Here is a 17,561-nt window from a genome sequence, read left to right on the forward strand (position 1 = left end):
CATTTTTTAATACTAAATGTTAATTTTTATTAGGTTGAAAGTAAAATATAATACGTTGAAAGTTAAACTATCTGAACATTTATGTTGAAAATCTGAACAATTTATTATGAATATATATGTTTGTTTTTAAGTATTGTATTGATGATTATATATTATAAACATTCTAAATAATTATTATGAAGATATTTTGTGATGATTATGAAAATTCTGATTATTTGTTATATTTTAGTGAGTACAGATTAATTGTATTTGTAGAAGACAAAGACTCTGAATTAGTGAAGAAACAACTAAGAAGCGATGAAGAAGTATATGATATGTACAATGAATTTGCCTTTAAGTTGGAGAATTTCCAATGTATATGATCCCAATTTTATGGTTGTATGATAAAGGTTCATTTCTAATATACTAAATGTTCATTTCTTTTTTTTTGACATGTTCACTTTTTATTACTGAATGTTCATTTTTATTACTGAATATTTTTTTTTTTTTTTTTTTTATGTGTTCATTTTTCTAACTAAATGTTCATTTTTAAGGTCGTGGTCTAGCAAATTTATGATTATATGATAATTAGATTCATTTTTAATAAATTATCATTTCCTTGTAACATGTTCACTTTTTAGTATTAAATGTTCATTTTTTTTACGTGTTCATTTTTTGTTTTTATATGTTCATTTTTTTCATGTTCATATTTTTCAACTAAATGTTCATTTTTTATTTGGGCCGCGCGTTTTGGGCTTCACTTGCTGTAGCGATCTTAGCTGCACTAGAGTGCAGCCAAGACCAATTGGTATAAAACATATTTCTAGGCCTCAACTATCGGCTTAAGCTTTTGGTTGAGTTGGTCCACTAACACTAATCTATAATTCATCGTCAGCTTCAAATGCCTTGAAAATAAATTTCTTACTTATGATATTTATTTAATTAAGTAAATAATATTAAAAGTCAAAATATTTTATTAAAAAAAGCGAAAGATAGAGTACATTTAAAAAATAATAGTTTCTATGTAAGTTGATTTATTCAATTTCAAACATAAGTTTAGTGGAATGGGGTGTTATTTTTTATTTTTATAGTTTCATCAATCTTGATATAGGTTTGACTTTTTTTTGAAATTATACAAGTACATGTTGTCACTAAGTTCCAAAAGTTTGAATAGATTCATGAGACTAAAAACGTAGCGACAAATTTAACAAATTGGCAACAAAGTCACCTATAGAAACATAGAAAGTCCTAACAAAAGATAAAACACTAAATTACCAAAGCCTATCCCATTTGTTGATGGAAAACTTTAAGACATTATTGCTATATTTGTCACTACCGTGAAATTTTCTTTTTGGCCAACTTATGTTACAACTTGCTTATAATTGAACCTTTAAATTCATTATGGAAAACTTTATACATGGAGTAGGTAGCAAGAATTAGACATTGTTCTTTTCCCTCATTAATTGAACCATTCAATTTACTTGGCCAAACTAATTATATTTTTTTTAGTTCAAATGGTCAGGCTAATAGCTAGAGACTTGAAAATTGCAAGTGAGTCCCTAGCTACAACCATTGAAGTAGCTACAATCATTATATTATGTCTTCCATTTTACAATGATTCTCTCATTTGGAATCATTTTAACTATTAAAATGAGAAATAATTTTCTAAATTTCTCTCAATCTATGTGAACATAATAGTTTAATAAGGTCTAATTTAATTCATCCTGGTGGGTATATTATTAATATTTAACTTTTATAATTTTTAATAGTGTGAGATTAAAGATATTTTCAATCAATAATTTGCTTAAATTTACGTAAATATGAACATCCTTATGAAACGGAAGAATAATTTTTGAACATATTATACGAAGTAAGATAAAAACCCATTTCTTTTTCAAAATATAATACTCCCTCTAACATTTCCTATCAATTGTTTTTTTTTTTCCCTTCCCTTTCTTTTTGACAAACAATTCCTATCATTGCCCGATGATTGTTTGCAAGCTATTGTCTAGAGACTAGAGGTGATCAAATATCTTACAACCCGGGCCTTAAGACATTTTCTCGTGCCCAACCCACAGAAAAATAGCAGGCTTTTCGAGCCGATTTCGAGCTTTTTAATTTAGAAGCAAGCTTGCTCAAACCCGTTCTATTTCGGGCCAAATCAATTTTGATCACCTCTACTATTGTCCTTCTAATCAGCCATAATGGATCCAAATAACTGACAACCCAGTTCAACTTATAATCTTCTGGGCCGCCATCTTTATAAGCCCAGCTACCCACACAAACATACCCTATTTTATATGGACCGTCCTCATCAGCCCACGATGCAACACAATTCACTCCACACCAACACAATTCACTCCCTACCTGAAATTACTTACCTTGTTCTGGACTTTCGGTCCTTCTAGATGGTATAACATTACTAATTTGCGATAATATCACTAATAATTAGTCACTCAACATTTTACAAACTTACAATGATAATAGGATTTCGGTAACGATTGTCCCCGGAACGTTGGATAAGCATTTAAAATATTGTTTAAAATGGTATTAATTTGGGAAAGTATGACAAAATCATGCGTCGATCGTTGTAATTAATGTTCATTTTAATCTAATATTTCTACTTTTAGCTAGCTTATCCATCCAACGCCCTCGGAGCGTTCATTAGCTTTTGCCATGATAATATGACTGTAGATTTGTTTTCTCCAAAAAAAAAAAGTATAGATTTGAAAACTTTGATTATAAATTACCGTTAATATATAAGAAATAATATAATCATGTGCGATCTTGTTTAATTCGTATTATTGAATATTATATTAAAATCACTTTTTTCTTTTTAATTTTTATAATTCGTATTAATTGCAACACTTTGACATTAGGAAAAGGACCCACTAATATTTTATAATTTCTCTCCCCCACTGACTTCACCTTCACAAATATTTTATTATTTCTCTTTCCTACTAACCCATTTACACTATTTTTTTTTTATTAGTTATCTCTCCTACTAAGGGTCTATTCTAATTTATTGAAATGAGATGAACTGAACTAAACTTATTGAAGTTGAATTGAACTGAACTGAATATTTTATGAGAGAAGAAAATTAAGATAAGAACTAAACTGAACTTATTAGAACTGAAATGAAAATAAACTGAAGAGAACAGCCCCTAACAATATTTTGTATTATAAAATATCCTCTTTTGAGGCATACCCTATATAATTTCTTAAACTTTGTGAACAACCTACTGTTGCAATTAATATGAAACGAAGGGAGTATATTTAAAATTGTGTTTGAGAAACGGTAAAAAATCAAATAATAGGCCAAATCATAAGTATTTGTAAGAAAGGAATTCTAAATCACATATCATAATGGGCCATTAGCCCACATTAAATCCATTACCGTTACAATCAACGCTAGTACTTGTATTTTTTTTTGAAACTCAACAGTTAAACTTAAACCCCTCATTTCGTTCAGTTCTTGGCTACCCAGTTTCCAATTTCTACAACTCTGCCGTTTTCTTTTCTTGCTTATTCTTCTCAAATCAAAGGTACCATTTTCTCTCTCCTCCATTTTTCTTCTTCCTTTCTAAACTCATCTCTCATTTCTATCATTTCCCACCATTTTTATAGCTCTTCATCAATGGCGACTTTGAGGGCAATCGGAGGTAAATGCAGAGCTTTAATGGCGGCCGCAAAGGCCTCCACTGCTGCTTCCGTTGAATCTTCAGCTACCAAGACTACTGCTGCTAAAAAATCGAAGCCCGTTTCTGCTGCTAACGCTACTAGGGGTATTTTGAAGCCTGTTCCTGTTTCTCCTACTCTCAGTCAATTCATTGGTTCTAACGAAGCTTCTAGAACTGAAGTTGTTAAGAAGGTTTGGGATTACATCAAGCTTCACAATCTTCAGGTATTTTCATTTATTTTTTTGGTTGAGTTTTGTTTAGGGTTTAGGGTTTAAGGATTAGGGTTTTAGGGCTGCTTGTCTTAAAATTAGTCACATTTTGATTAATTTGTTTGATCTTTGATGATTAATTGGTTTTAGGGTTTTCTTTTGATGGTTAAATATGTTGATTAGGAAGATTATGCATTATGTCTTGTTTATGATTACATGGTTGCAACATAATGGATGCCATTTGTTGTTCTGGTTGTGATGTTTGATGATTAGGGTTTTTGGATGTTACTTTGAAATTGTTTGTTGGTATATTTAAGTATTAATTTGTTAATTGAGGAGAATGTGAGGTTTATAGTTTAGTTTAGTGGGAGAAGTGTTGAGGTGTTTTTTAGCTGCTTTTGATTGTGTTTTGTGATATTCTTCATTAGATATGTACTCCATTCTAAAATGAGTGGATTTCAGGTTGTTATCCTCATGAATAGTAGCAGTTGCATCGATGTTGAAAAACCAACGTGTAATATCGCATTATTTCTTCATCATCATGTACATAACATGAAAATATAGTAGCTGACAGGATTGATAATGTGAGTAGCATAACAGCATGGGCATAATTCAGTATATTTGCCTATTTAAAGTCTAAGCTTGTTGTGAAACAGAACCTTCCCATGTATAGAATGCCTTTAATCGCTCATTTCCTCTTGAATTACATAAGATTTATATGCAACCATATGATAGTTGATTGGGAGGTTGGTGGGAAAGAGAGCTGCGTCTCACATTGGTAGATTTTCAACCAAACAAACAATGTTGTAGGCATTTTAGCTAACCTTTATGTATTTCATTGTTTCGATGGTAATGGTGACTCTAGAGTTATTTGAGGGATTGGCATGCTTTTTGTGGATGATATTTTCACTATAACCATTGGGAAATTTATTGGAATCATACAATTTATTTGACAATCAGGTGTAACTTACTCTTATCTCTGTCGGATGTAACAGGTGTATCAGCATTTTGAAATTATTTGAATATAAGATCTTTTTCAAATATGGCCTATGCTTATAGCGTCACTATAGCTCTCTGAAGGATTGAAACACTCTCTGCTGTTTGTGATTGCAGATTGAAAATTCATTCAAACAAATTCATGTTGAATCAATTTAGTGCTATATATTATACTTTACATGAAGGTGTATCTTTGTGCGTATGATACAATTAGCCAAGTTAATTGTTGATAAAGGACTTAGCTTGGTTTTGCAAATTTAGGATTCTGATGCAAATACAGTTCCATTAACAATAGTAATTTTAGGCTTGAAGTTGTTTTGTTGTCTACTATTGCTATTTTCTGCCATGTGAAATTGTTTATTAAGATTTTGTGTGGATATAGTTTCATATAGCTGACCAATTTGATGAACCCTTAAGTTTGAACATGTACAGATTTGGAACTTGACTTCTCTTTTCAGCCTCCTCTTTTGCATTTCAGTCTGGCTTGTGAATGTGTTTTTCTGATAATCTGTATCAAGTATCATTTATCTATTACTAAAGTCTGAAAATAATGTTGTCTTCTTTTAGACATATTTTAAGCTTCAGAATAATCCATGTAGTTACTTATTGAGAATGTATTGAGGCTTGTGTTTCCCTTTGACTTCTTGTGCCCTGTTTGCTTGATCGTCATCTGCTTTTGCATTTGCTCTGACTTTTAGGTTAATGATATCACTTGAAATGCATGTTATTTTGCTGCTATTGATTGATTGTAGGAAGTGAATGTCTGTCTTAGGAACTCTCCTTGTCATTGTCAGTGAACATTGATGTTTATTTTCTTCAATGTTACTGCCACAGGGCAACCCTCTTTCTTTATGATTATTGGTTTCAGAAAGGTTTATTAAAATTAAGATTTGAGTATCTCATACTCTGTACTTGATCTTTTCATGGCCTTTGCTTTACACGGGCTTATATTGTTAAATTGCTTTTTCGCAGAATCCTGAGAATAAGAAGGAAATAATATGTGATGAGAAGCTGAAAGTGTTGTTTAGCGGGAAGGATAGAGTCGGTTTCCTGGAGATTGCAAAATTGCTGTCTGTGCACTTTGTTAAGACCGCTTGACTGCTTGACCATGCCTACGGATGGAGGAAAAGACATTGATGAAATATGCTAGGTTTTTAAGTTTTAGGGGGTTGATAATGGAGCCTGTAATGTAGGTTTTTGTGCATCGCTTTAGTTGTCCAGTTTGATGTACTAGATTGCGCTTTTATTCCACATTTCAATCCAAATGGCTTAACTTTTGAATGAATTGTGTAATATGCAAGCTTAAGCAACTTGATCGCCTTTGGAAATCCTCTTGAATGTATGCAAGTCTGGGTGTATATTAAATACTACTATGTGTTTGCTAAATCTAGATCAAATTATTTGACAATGAGTTTAGCATAAAGTAGATGTATGGCTTTACAAGAGTTACTTAACAAACTAAAGCTCATTAACAAAAATCATGGTACGTCTTATATGCAACGGGTGTATTGTATACAATAAGTTTAGTCATTCCAAATCTTGTAAAGACTTGTCTTTTATGAAATTGACTTTATATGATATACTATATAAAATGAAACGATTAAATTTTTTGTATACAAAACACGTGTTCAATATACATTTTTATAAAATCCGCTCAAACGTTTTTCTTTTTTCCCCTCCCCCCACCCCACCCCCCCCCCCCCCCCCAAATTGTAGGCATGGGATAAACTAAAAAGTAACACTACTTGAAATTTCTAAGTGGCTGGGGAAGCCCACTAGTAATTGGGACGAAATTTCCACCCAACACAAAGAATAGCTTCGAAGACTTTCAAGTCAACTTCAACAAGAGAAAACTTCATTACTTCTGAATCTTACCCAGAAATGGTTTTTGTTCTTTTGCCAAGCTACTTCCATTCTTAACTTCAACACTAGATCTTGTTTTTTTTGGTGTTTAGAGAGCCACAAGGGCGGGGGTGAGAATCGATCCCAAGACCTCCTAGAATCGGGAGGGAAGCTCTAACCACTTGAGCTATCCCTCACTCTCAACACTAGATCTTGTAAGCATATTATATTTACTTTGATTGTATTTTAATTTTATCTTCTGCTCATTTATCATTTTCTAATGTAATAAATATAATCTATGGCTTTTACTTTACATTTTAATGCTTATACTTGATGAATTTTTGTTTCTGTTAATTATTTAATAACATTTAAGTATTGGAAATTATTACAGAGGACTTTCTTTATTTTTATATTTTGTGGATTGAATTTCTCTAAGATTTGGTTGTTCTTGTAAAAATGATGTATTTTTGCTTAACTAATAATTATGCTAAAAAAATTTATGTGATCTTCTACAGTTGCTTTCTTCATTTAGCAAAGGCTTTTGGGAATTCTCTTCATCAAATTATTTGGTTAATATGGTAATTTAATAAGTTATATTTCCTGCTTTTACACTTTATTATCATTTTGTGTAGTTCATTACATACATAAACTAGTTAATAGGTTCATCTTTATGAAATAAGAACCAAATTTGATTGTATCAGCTTGTGTATTACTAATCCCCAATTATATTGGTAAAAAAAGTTGTGAATATTTATGTGATAAACAACCTAGAATATAGATGACTGAGGATATGGTCTGATTGGTCTCTGAGAGATCGAGACTGCTGTTGCTGTAGTATAGCTGAGTTAATTGGTTGTTATATACTGGTTTTCGATTAATGAAGGGTTTGAGACTTTGAGGCATGGAGTTAAGAGGAAATTATACTTGGATTTTTGTCTAAAATAATATCAGTCGATATTCTATACTTAATGTAATCTTCAATGATTATTAAGGAAGGAAGAAGTATAGAAATTTCTGTAATGCTATGTCTTAAATTTCTGTAGTTGGGCCAAATTTTAGGTTTTGAATTTACTTCAAGTCATTCCACAAGTTGTTTGCTTGAATATGGATAACTATAGTGTAAAGTTTACATGATTATAAGAACAAAAAATTCGATGAATATCGAAATTTAGTCCATGTAGAATTATCGTCCTGAATTTTGACAGACTGACTTGTAGGTGCTGCAATGGTAAGAGAGTTGTCCACATTGTTATTAGCAGGAACTGCTACTGGGACAATACAGCCTGTGACTGTATGGAACGGAATCAAAGCTGGGAAGAAAATAATAGAATTTATTGGTGAAGTTCCGGAGTGGATTAACTATAATCAGAACCTTGAAAATCATCTCCGACTTCTTAAGAGGAAAACGGATTGCTTAGAGAGTAGAGAAGCTGATGTTGTAATAGAGCTTGAAAACACTGAGCATCAGAGTGGCAGGAAGCGAAAAGGGGAAGTTAACCATTGGTTGAGGAGGGTAAGGACTAAAGTTACTGATGTAAAAAAAGTTGAAGATGATATTAACACGGTGAGTTATTTGCCAAGATTTCTCTTTCGTGCATGGTTAGGGAGTTGTATAGGAAAGGAAATTGATCAAGTAAACGATCTTGTACAGCAAGGTTCATTTACTACGGGACTTCTACTTGATGCACCCCGAGATTGTGGAGGACCTTTAGTCACAAGTGACTTAAAGGGGGTAGTTGTGGCTCAAAAGTTGGATGAAATTTGGGAGCATCTCATCAGCCCTTTAACTGTAAGGATTGGTGTTCAGGGACCTGCAGGAATTGGGAAAACTGCTGTCATGGCTCATATCTTTAACCGATTATGCTCATCTTGTCGTGTTTTTTATGTTAATGTACCTCAAGACTTCAGTATTTATAGCCTTCAAGCTAGCATTGCGGAAGAATTGAAGGTTGACCACCTACCACAAACAGAAGGAAGTGAAATCAGGAGGGCAGCTAGGCTATGCCAAGCATTCAAATCAATGAAAGAATTTGTTCTTATATTAGACGGTTTACCCAAAGACTTTGCTATCGAGGATGTAGGCATCCCTTTGGAAGGAAGCAAAGGGAAAATAATTGTGACATCTCAATGTCTCAATGTTTGTAAAAGAATGTTGTGTCAAGAAACTGTTGTGTTGGAATCCCTGTCTCAAGAGGACTCAGAGAATTTGTTCATGGAGAAATTAGCACCAGATATTCCTATTTCTGAAGATATTAGGAATGTTGCTCGCGATATAATTCAGAAATGTAATGGCATACCATCGAAAATTATCGATATGGCTGTCCGACTAAGAGGAGCTCCTGATGTGAATGAATGGCTGGACACATCATCTGATATGTGAATTCACTCTTGCCATAAAGATGTATTAGCCCTATAAACACGCGATGTGTTTGTCTAACATATGGATATCAACTCTAATACAAGTGTCTTATTGTACTACGTATTAAAACTACTAATATTGGCTGATTATAGTTCAAATAATAACTTTTTTGACAGTATTGTATTTGTTAATATACTATCTCCTATGCTGCTAATCTGCTATACCTTCCTCTTTAAAATTTAATGTATGATATACTTTGAATTTGTAATTCTTTATTGTTATAAATGCAGGATTGGTAATTCATTCAAAATTTCGATTGCATAAGACAGAATTCCCTCTTGAAATTGATTAATTGAATATTGATTTTTGTTCTATACAATTTTTTTTTTTTTCCTTATAATTTTTTCATTCTAGTGTTGGTAACCATAATTAAGCTTTGGAAGACATCTTAAATTCCCTTTTTCGTTTTTGGAAGACTGCAATCAAGATTTGAACGAATTGGTAGTTTTCTTTTTTCTCATGATTTCTTACCAATTCTTTCAAATCAAAACAGTCTTAGTTTGTCCTTACTACTAGGCCAACACTTGTTTGTTAAAGCATGAAACTTTGATGCTATAGAATACACTTCAGCGTTGGTACACCACAAAAATTTCAGACATTATTTCATAAAAATCCGGCTAGCTGAACCCACCCCGAATACTCGAGTACCCGATGAAGAATGGCTAGGTAGTGAAAGGGAAATAGAGGGTGCACTACGTACACGAGTCCGGTCAAGGGACATCCTAATCATTTGCTGGTTCCTGGTCATTCCTGTGAGGTCTGAGTTGGGTATCCTGCAACCAACAGCGTCTATCATGTCATTGAGATTTTCCTTCCAGACCTTAATGTCATCATCTACTCCTCTCAGTTCTCTGGCCTTATCAACAATTTTGCCAGGCACACCCCAACATCGACGAACAATTTCCCTAGCTACATCTTGCACTGGGTGCTCAAGCTCTGATGCAAGTTTAAGTTTTTGCCTAAACAACTCTAATGCTTCATTTTCTTGAAGTCGGTCCATTTCTATAATGGCCCGACAACCTGATCTTCTACACACACTTAGAGATCGCGAAGTGATAATCATCTGCCCTCTAATCCAATCAAGTGGTATCCCTACCTCCTCCTCCCACAATGGCTGACTCAAACCATCTAAAATCAGCACAATGTTCCTTTTGTGTTTCATTAATGCATCATACAACAAAGCTGTCCGTTTCAATTTGTTTTCTTCCTGAAAATTGATATCTAGAGCTTTCGCAATTTCACCCTGCAGATCAAATTCTGTGTCATCCTCATGTACTTGAATCATGTATACATTTGCTTCGCCTCTTAAAAGCTCATTATATATATGCATCATAACAGCAGTTTTTCCTATTCCTTTGATACCATACAACCCGATATGAGAGGATCCCCTTGCTAACCATTCCAAAACTGTATTGATATGTAAGTTTACTGCATTACCAACCAATGGTGTTGTTGCATATTCCACTTTTTTGCTAACACGAACCAGCACCTCTTTGAAATCTCCTCTATCGTGAAGCTCTTCCACCTCTTGATTCTTTAGCTCAAGAAGATTTCCTAACCACGCGTGATACAGAAACTTCCAGTACTTATAACGCGTAGTTTCTCTCTTTATGTGTTCTAGCCACTTATCCAAATCAGTAATTTTAAGGTCAGCATGATTTAACCAAGCATCAACTTCTTCCTTTCGAGTCCTTCCAGTCTTAGACTCTTCGTGTTCAACTCGATTTATCAGATCATTCCGTCTTCCCCACAACATATTCCTTTTGCATTTAAGTTCTTGCACTTTGGCATTGTGGTTTTTGTAGAAGTAAAACCACCGCGATAAATTGATTAGGAATTCCCATACATCCTTCAAAGACTCTGTCTCGTCTGTGATACTTGGTGACTCAATGCAGTACCTTCTGAATAAACTTGATGTGGCTAGCAACAGCGGCACTAAATAACCGCAGTACATTAAATTGATTAGGAACTCGAATTCATCTTTCAAAGACTCTGTCTCGTCTGTGATACTTGGCGACTCAAAGCAGTATTTTCTGAATAACCTTGATATAACTAGCAACAGCGGCACTAAAAATACCATCAAAAAAAGCACTGCAGAAGAAGCTCAATAGTTAAACAGAAGAAGATCATATAATCATTTCATAAATGTTAACTAACAAAACAATGAGATCACAAAATTAAATTTTCTAGGAAATTTGTTAATGACTAGCTTGTATGCTAGCTGCAGGTTTAAATGTCTTTAGCATGAAGAACCAAATTTAGCATCGTAATTAAGACGTATTTCCTCTATCCCATAGATTTTATTTGGCACGTTTGCGATTTCAAAAAAATTTGACCTTAATGAATAGAAGAAATATTGTGAGATCTTGTCAAATCCGTTTCAATGAGAACTTTATTTCAAATCAATAATTTTGTTTATGCGTAATTGAATATATTAATAGTCAAAGGTGTATATTGAATACGTTGCATAATTGCAAACACGAAGATCCTTAATCAAAAAATGAAGGAGATAATACAATTAGTTTTTACAAAACATAGTTCATAATAGTTAGATCATTCGTCACAAAATCAAACACCCCCATTAGTCAAATTTGGCAATAATCCAATTACAAACTCCTAATCAACACATACACGGGTGGCTTAGCTTGCAGATTAGTTGCAAATGATATAATCAAACTATCTATCACATAAATTAAATTAAGTAAGCTAAATAAGGAGCAAAGAATAAGGCAAATTATTTGAAGTCAAATCCAAAACTGAAGAACTACTTACCAAAAAAAATGCAAATAAATGCAAGGAAAACAAAGGTGAAGTGAATCATTCGAATCATTGGACAATCTGAATCCAAATTTATGAAGTTTGATGGGGAGGAGTAGGAGATTTAAGCGAGAAATTGGTCAAGTGAAGTTGATGTACAAGTGTACAACTCATAAAAACCAAGTTTACTTGGGTTGAATAGAGAAAGGAAAACTTTTGTATACACCCGGTTTTCAGTAATTTACTGTACATCAGGTACACTTTTGTCACATTTAGTGTCACTTTTGTCAAATTTAGTGTCACTTTTGTCAAATTTATCAATAAAGCATAAATAACTCTTATATATGTCACGATAACTTTTGTGCGTTTTAGTGTAACTTTTGCACATTTTATTGTCACTTTATAACGGATGTTCAGTAATTTACTGAACATCCGTTTTATTTAAAAGTTTGTGATAGAGAAATGGGAGTAGTCAACTTTTCAAGTCTCAATCTTTTTTTCTTTTTTTTATTTGTTATTTATTATCACCCCCTTTGACTATATTCGTTTCCTTTTTTTTGTTTTTGAAACCGACCACATTCGTTTCCTGGAGATAATGACATGAAATTTTTTATGAAAAAACCCAAATAGAGGAGCAAGCGCCTAAGCCCCTAAATACATACTACTCCCTCCATTTTGTGATTATTTCAACAATTTTCTTTTACGTTGTTTTCTAACCTTCTGTTGTTCATTTTTTTTAAGTTGGTTTCTAACCTTATGTTTTACCAATTTTCTTTTACGTTGGTTTCGAACCTTCTGTTGGTAAAGTGAGTTTTTTTTTTTTTTTTTTTTTTTTTTTTTTTTTTTTTTTAGAGAGTCACAAGGGCGAGGGAAGAGAATCGATCCCAGAATCTCAAAGAGGTTTGCAGAAGAATGTCATGACAAACTCTTGTTGAGTTGGCATAAGTTTGTTACAATCAAGTTGAGGTGGACAAAGTATGTTCGAAGATATTTTGTAGTAACAGAATATAAATACTTGTAATAGTTTCCCTTTTCATTTTAATTATCAGAAAAATAGAAACACAAGTTTAGCATGCTCTTCTTCTTCTAGATTTTCTCTCTCAAAATCCTCTGTAAAAATCTATCATAAGATTGTATGATGAAGTTTTTTATAAAATGAAATTTCTTTCGATTTCTTCGCTATTGATTTGTGCTATTTCACTGTTTGATTGATGTTGATCATCAAATTTATCATGGTATCAAAGTGGGATATATAGATCCTCCTGAATTGTTCTTCTCATTTGGTGAGTTGTTGATTTGATTTCGTTTGATTCCGAAGATTATTGTTGCATTTTCAATCAGTTTCTGGTGTTCTTTGTTGTTTAAATTTTATAATTCTTGAGTTTTTTCTTTAAAATCTTGAGAAATGGCTACTGTTACCTTAACAAATGATCCTTCTAGTATGTATTTCATACATCTTTCTGAGAATCCTGCTAATTCTCTTACAACTGAGAAATTTAATGGAGAAAGTTACAATGAATGGAAGAGAAGTATGATGATATAGCTCTTTCTGCTAAGAATTAAATTATTTTTGTGGATGGAAGTTTACTTAGACCAGCAACTGGTTTTGAGGTTCAAGCATGGGATCGTTACAATGATTACTAGCTATATTATGCATTCTGTTGATGTATATACTTTACATCAGCTAGGGAGATCTGGAAGGATTTGGAGGATAGATACTCTCAAAGTTCAGGACCTTAGCTATATATATTACAATAATCTTTGAATGAATAGTCTCAAGGTTCAACTTCTGTGGCTGAATTTTTCACAAAGATTAAAGCACTTTGGGATGAGATTAATGGATTTAAGCCTATTCTAGTATGCATTTGTGCTGGATGCACTAGTAATATCAGTTAGAAATTCTTACAGCACCAATATTTTGATGATGCAACCTCTTCCTACTGCTTCTTTGGCCTATAGACTGTTGAAGCAAAGGCAGGCAAGCAAGCATGGTTGATGCAAGCAACACCATGGCATTTGCAGCAAGTGAATTAAGGAAACCAGTTGTATATTATGTTGGATTCAACAAATTTCGGCCACCTGAGGCAGTACCAGAAGAACAATTTTGCACTAGAAGTTCGAAGAAACTCTAACTTGTTTTGTGATCATTGTAGGTGTCTGGTCACACAGTTGAAAAGTGCTTTAAGATTCATGGATATCCATCTAGATTTGGTCAAAACAAATTTAAAGGCCAAAAGATTGCATCCATTGTCTATGGTGATGATGATATAGTGGAGATCTAGGAAATGAATATGAACCTGCACATATTCCAGTGGGGTAATACAACCAGTTTATGCAGATAATGAATCAAGATGGAACAGCAGCAAACTCAGGTTCAAAAATCTCAACACAGTCATCACAGAATCAGATGATCTCAGGATCTTCTTAGCACATGTGACAGGTACTTGCCTTCTGCTTCAATACCAAGTGGATTATTGATAGTGGAGCCACTGATCAAATGTGTTCATCTCTTAATTATTTTTATTCTTATCACAAATACATAAAGTATCCTAACTCCATTACAGACTTACAGTAGCTGATGGAAAGCAATTAGTGACTGTTGAGTATATAGGAACTGTTAAGTTTCAAAATGAAATTAAATTTAGAAATGTCTTACATGTGCTTGGATTTCAATTTAATTTAATATCCACTCACAAGCTATGCAGAGATCTTGGTTGTGATATCAAGTTCACTCATGACACATGCATAATCTAGGATCCTATCATGAACACTTCCTTGGTTCTTGGTCAGCTAGAGTCAGGACTATATGTTATGGCAGATTCACAAGCATTTAAGTAGCAGGCTAGGACAAGACTGGCAATATGGGAGTTGTATGCTTGTCTAGTTCAGAGGAAGCTAAGTTGTGGCACTTGAGAATGGGCCATATGCCTTTCAATAAGCTACATCATGTCATCAATAGTATGTTCTCTTCTAAAATTGATTGTGATAGCATTTGTCAGATTTGTCCTAAGGCAAGCATACTAGATTACCTTTTCAAAAGAGTAATAGCAAAACTTCTGCTTGTTTTGAATTACTTCATATAGATACTTGGGGACCATTCAGGTTGGTCACTCATGATGGTTACAGTATGTTCTTAACTGTAGTTGATGATTTCTCAAGGAACACTTGGACTTTTTTTTATAAAAAATAAGTCTGATGCTATTAAAATAATGCAAAACTTTGCTTTATTTATTCAGAATCAGTTTCATACTAGCATTATGTGTATCAGATCAAATAATGCTAAGGAATTTAATGAGGGTAACATGCTTTTGTTTTATAATTCTCATGGCATTATAAACCAAAAGAACTGCACAAATACCCCTCAACAGAATGGTGTAGTTGAGAGAAACACATGGACACTTGTTGGAAACAACAAGGGCCTATATTTTCAGTCTAGATTTCCTTGTAGTTGAGAGAAGCTTTTCAAGATCCAGCATGGGTTAAAGCTATAAGAAAAGAGATTGATGCTTCAGTTTCCAATGGCACATGGGAATTAGTCAAGCACGTTACCAAAGGATAAGAAGGCCATTGGGTGTAAATGGGTGTTTAAGGTGAAATTAAAGGCTGATGGAAGTGTTGAAAGGTTCAAGGCAAGGCCAGTTGCCAAGGTTTAAACTTAGAGGTATGGGATAGTTTTTGAGCAAACTTTTTCTCCTATTGTGAAAATGACAACTGCTAGGTGTCTTTTGGCTCTTACTGTCAGCAAAGGACGGGCATTGCACTAGTTGGATATCAATAATGCTTTCTTACATGGAAACCTATAAGAAGAAGTGTCCATGAAAGTACCTGAATGAATCCCAAATCCTGATAACCTTGTCTGTAAAATTAAAAGGTAGCTTTATGGTCTTAAACAGGCATCTAGACAGTGGTTTTCTTGACTGAATGTTGAACTGCTTTCAAAAGGATTCATACAGTATAAGAATGACTATTCCTTGTTCATCAACAAGTCTGGTTATGAGATTACAATTGCTGCAATATATGTTGATGACATTATCTTGACTAGTTCTAATATTGCTGTCATTTTGGACCTCAAATTTCATCTGCATCATGTTTTCAGCATCAAAGATTTAAGGCAGCTTCACTTTTTTCTTGGCATTGTGGTTTGCTATGTTTCTCAAGGAATTATCCTCACTTGGAGAAAATTCACTAAAGAGCTTCTACGGGCGGGATTCTGGTTTGGATCTCTCAAAACAAGCCAAAACTCCACTTCCTGCTCATCTCAAGCTATTGACAGATGATAGTGATTCTTATCATGATCATTCTCTTCACAGGTGCTTAGTTGAGAAGTTAAACTTCCTTACACATACCAGGCCTGATATTTCATATGTTGTTTAAACTTTAAGTCAGTTCCCATAGCAGCCCGGGGTGCCTTATCTCTCGGCTTTACATCATGTTCTAAGGTTTGTTGCTGGAACTATTGGTCAAGGCATTCTGCTACATGCCACTCAACATCTCACCCTCTAGGGCAATTATGCTTTAAATTGGGCTTCTTGTCCCAACTCCAGAAGATCTATCACTAGCTACATCATGCTGCTAGGCCAGTCACCTGACCTATTTCATGGAAGTCTAAGAAGTAGGGCACCACATCTAAATCATATTCTGAGGCTGAGTATAGGGCCATGGCAGCTGCACCTTCTGAAATCACTTAGCTAGTAAGGCTATTACAAGAACTTGGGGTTGATAATTTGAAGCCTGTAAAGCTTAATTGTGACAATCAGGCTGCTATTCACATAGCTAAAAATCCTGTTTTTCATGAGACGACCAAGCATATAATGATTGAATGTCACTTTACAAGGGAGAAGGTCCTAGATGGTCTTCTTAATCTTAGCTATGTTCAGAGTTATGATCAATTGGTTGATCTCCTTACTAAGCCCCTTATGTCAACCTCAACATCATGATTTAAGCAACAAGCTAAGCATGATTGATTCTCAATCACCCTCTAGCTCGGAGGGGGTAATGAAGGTAGTTGTGCTTAGCTAGCTGATCAGCAGAAGTTAAATTAGAGCAGCAGAGAAGTTTCCAGAAGAATGTCATAATAAACTCTTGCTGAGTTGGCATAAGTTTGTTAGAGTCAAGCTGAGGTGGACGAATTTTGTTAGAAAATATTTTGTAGTAATTCTCAGAAAAATAGAAACACAAGTTTAGCATGATCTTCTTCTTCTTGATTTTCTCTCTCAAAATCCTCCGTAAAAATCTATCCTAAGATTGTATGATGAAGTTTTTGATTCAATGAAATTTCTTTCGATTTCTTTAGTATTGATTTGCTGCTATTTATTGTTTGATTGACGTTGATCATCAATTTTATCACGAAGTTTTATATAAGTTTGTTAGGTATTCTATTAGAAATTCCAAAGTTTGCTACAAGTTGTAATAATTTCTAATACATTGTTGTATTGCCCAATTGTATGATTGATTGATGAGCTAATACAATTTTATGATACCCCCAAATTATCTTATCTCTCTTCCTTCTTTTTACTGTTTCTTCAGTTTCATAATAATTTCAATACTTCTTTATTTCATAATAAAAATTCGGGGCGACTAAAGCCTTAACATGAAATATTATGCCTGAATCAGCAAAAAAAACGTCAATCTTGTTGTGACAAAGAGGACTATATATATAACATGTTTGATAATTAGCTT

At 33.6% G+C, this 17,561-nt stretch overlaps 2 protein-coding genes across 6 annotated transcripts; both read left to right on the plus strand.

The window, feature by feature from the left end:
• Positions 1-3,428: 3,428 nt before the first annotated feature.
• On the plus strand, positions 3,429-6,174 carry LOC145627245 (upstream activation factor subunit UAF30-like). The gene is made up of 3 exons (XM_081679634.1): positions 3,429-3,524; positions 3,607-3,883; positions 5,837-6,174. Exons 2-3 carry the CDS (start codon positions 3,617-3,619, stop codon positions 5,960-5,962), a joined length of 393 nt encoding a protein of 130 aa, XP_081535760.1. The 5' UTR covers positions 3,429-3,524; positions 3,607-3,616; the 3' UTR covers positions 5,963-6,174.
• A 420-nt stretch (positions 6,175-6,594) lies between these two features.
• On the plus strand, positions 6,595-9,240 carry LOC145629301 (putative disease resistance protein At1g12290). Of its 5 annotated transcripts, none has more exons than XM_081681864.1 (3): positions 6,596-6,921; positions 7,222-7,284; positions 7,912-9,240. In XM_081681864.1, the coding sequence occupies exon 3, from the start codon at positions 7,932-7,934 to the stop codon at positions 9,084-9,086; it is 1,155 nt and encodes a 384-aa protein (XP_081537990.1). In that variant the 5' UTR covers positions 6,596-6,921; positions 7,222-7,284; positions 7,912-7,931; the 3' UTR covers positions 9,087-9,240. The 5 variants fall into 5 exon arrangements, with proteins under 5 accessions (XP_081537992.1, XP_081537990.1, XP_081537989.1 ...); XM_081681863.1 differs by having other exon boundaries at positions 7,924-9,240; XM_081681866.1 differs by lacking the exon at positions 7,222-7,284 and having other exon boundaries at positions 6,595-6,921; positions 7,924-9,240.
• Positions 9,241-17,561: the final 8,321 nt, after the last annotated feature.

Source organism: Chenopodium album, chromosome 4, assembly GCF_948465745.1.
Source record: "Chenopodium album chromosome 4, dcCheAlbu1.1, whole genome shotgun sequence".
NCBI classification, from domain to species: Eukaryota; Viridiplantae; Streptophyta; class Magnoliopsida; order Caryophyllales; family Amaranthaceae; genus Chenopodium; species Chenopodium album.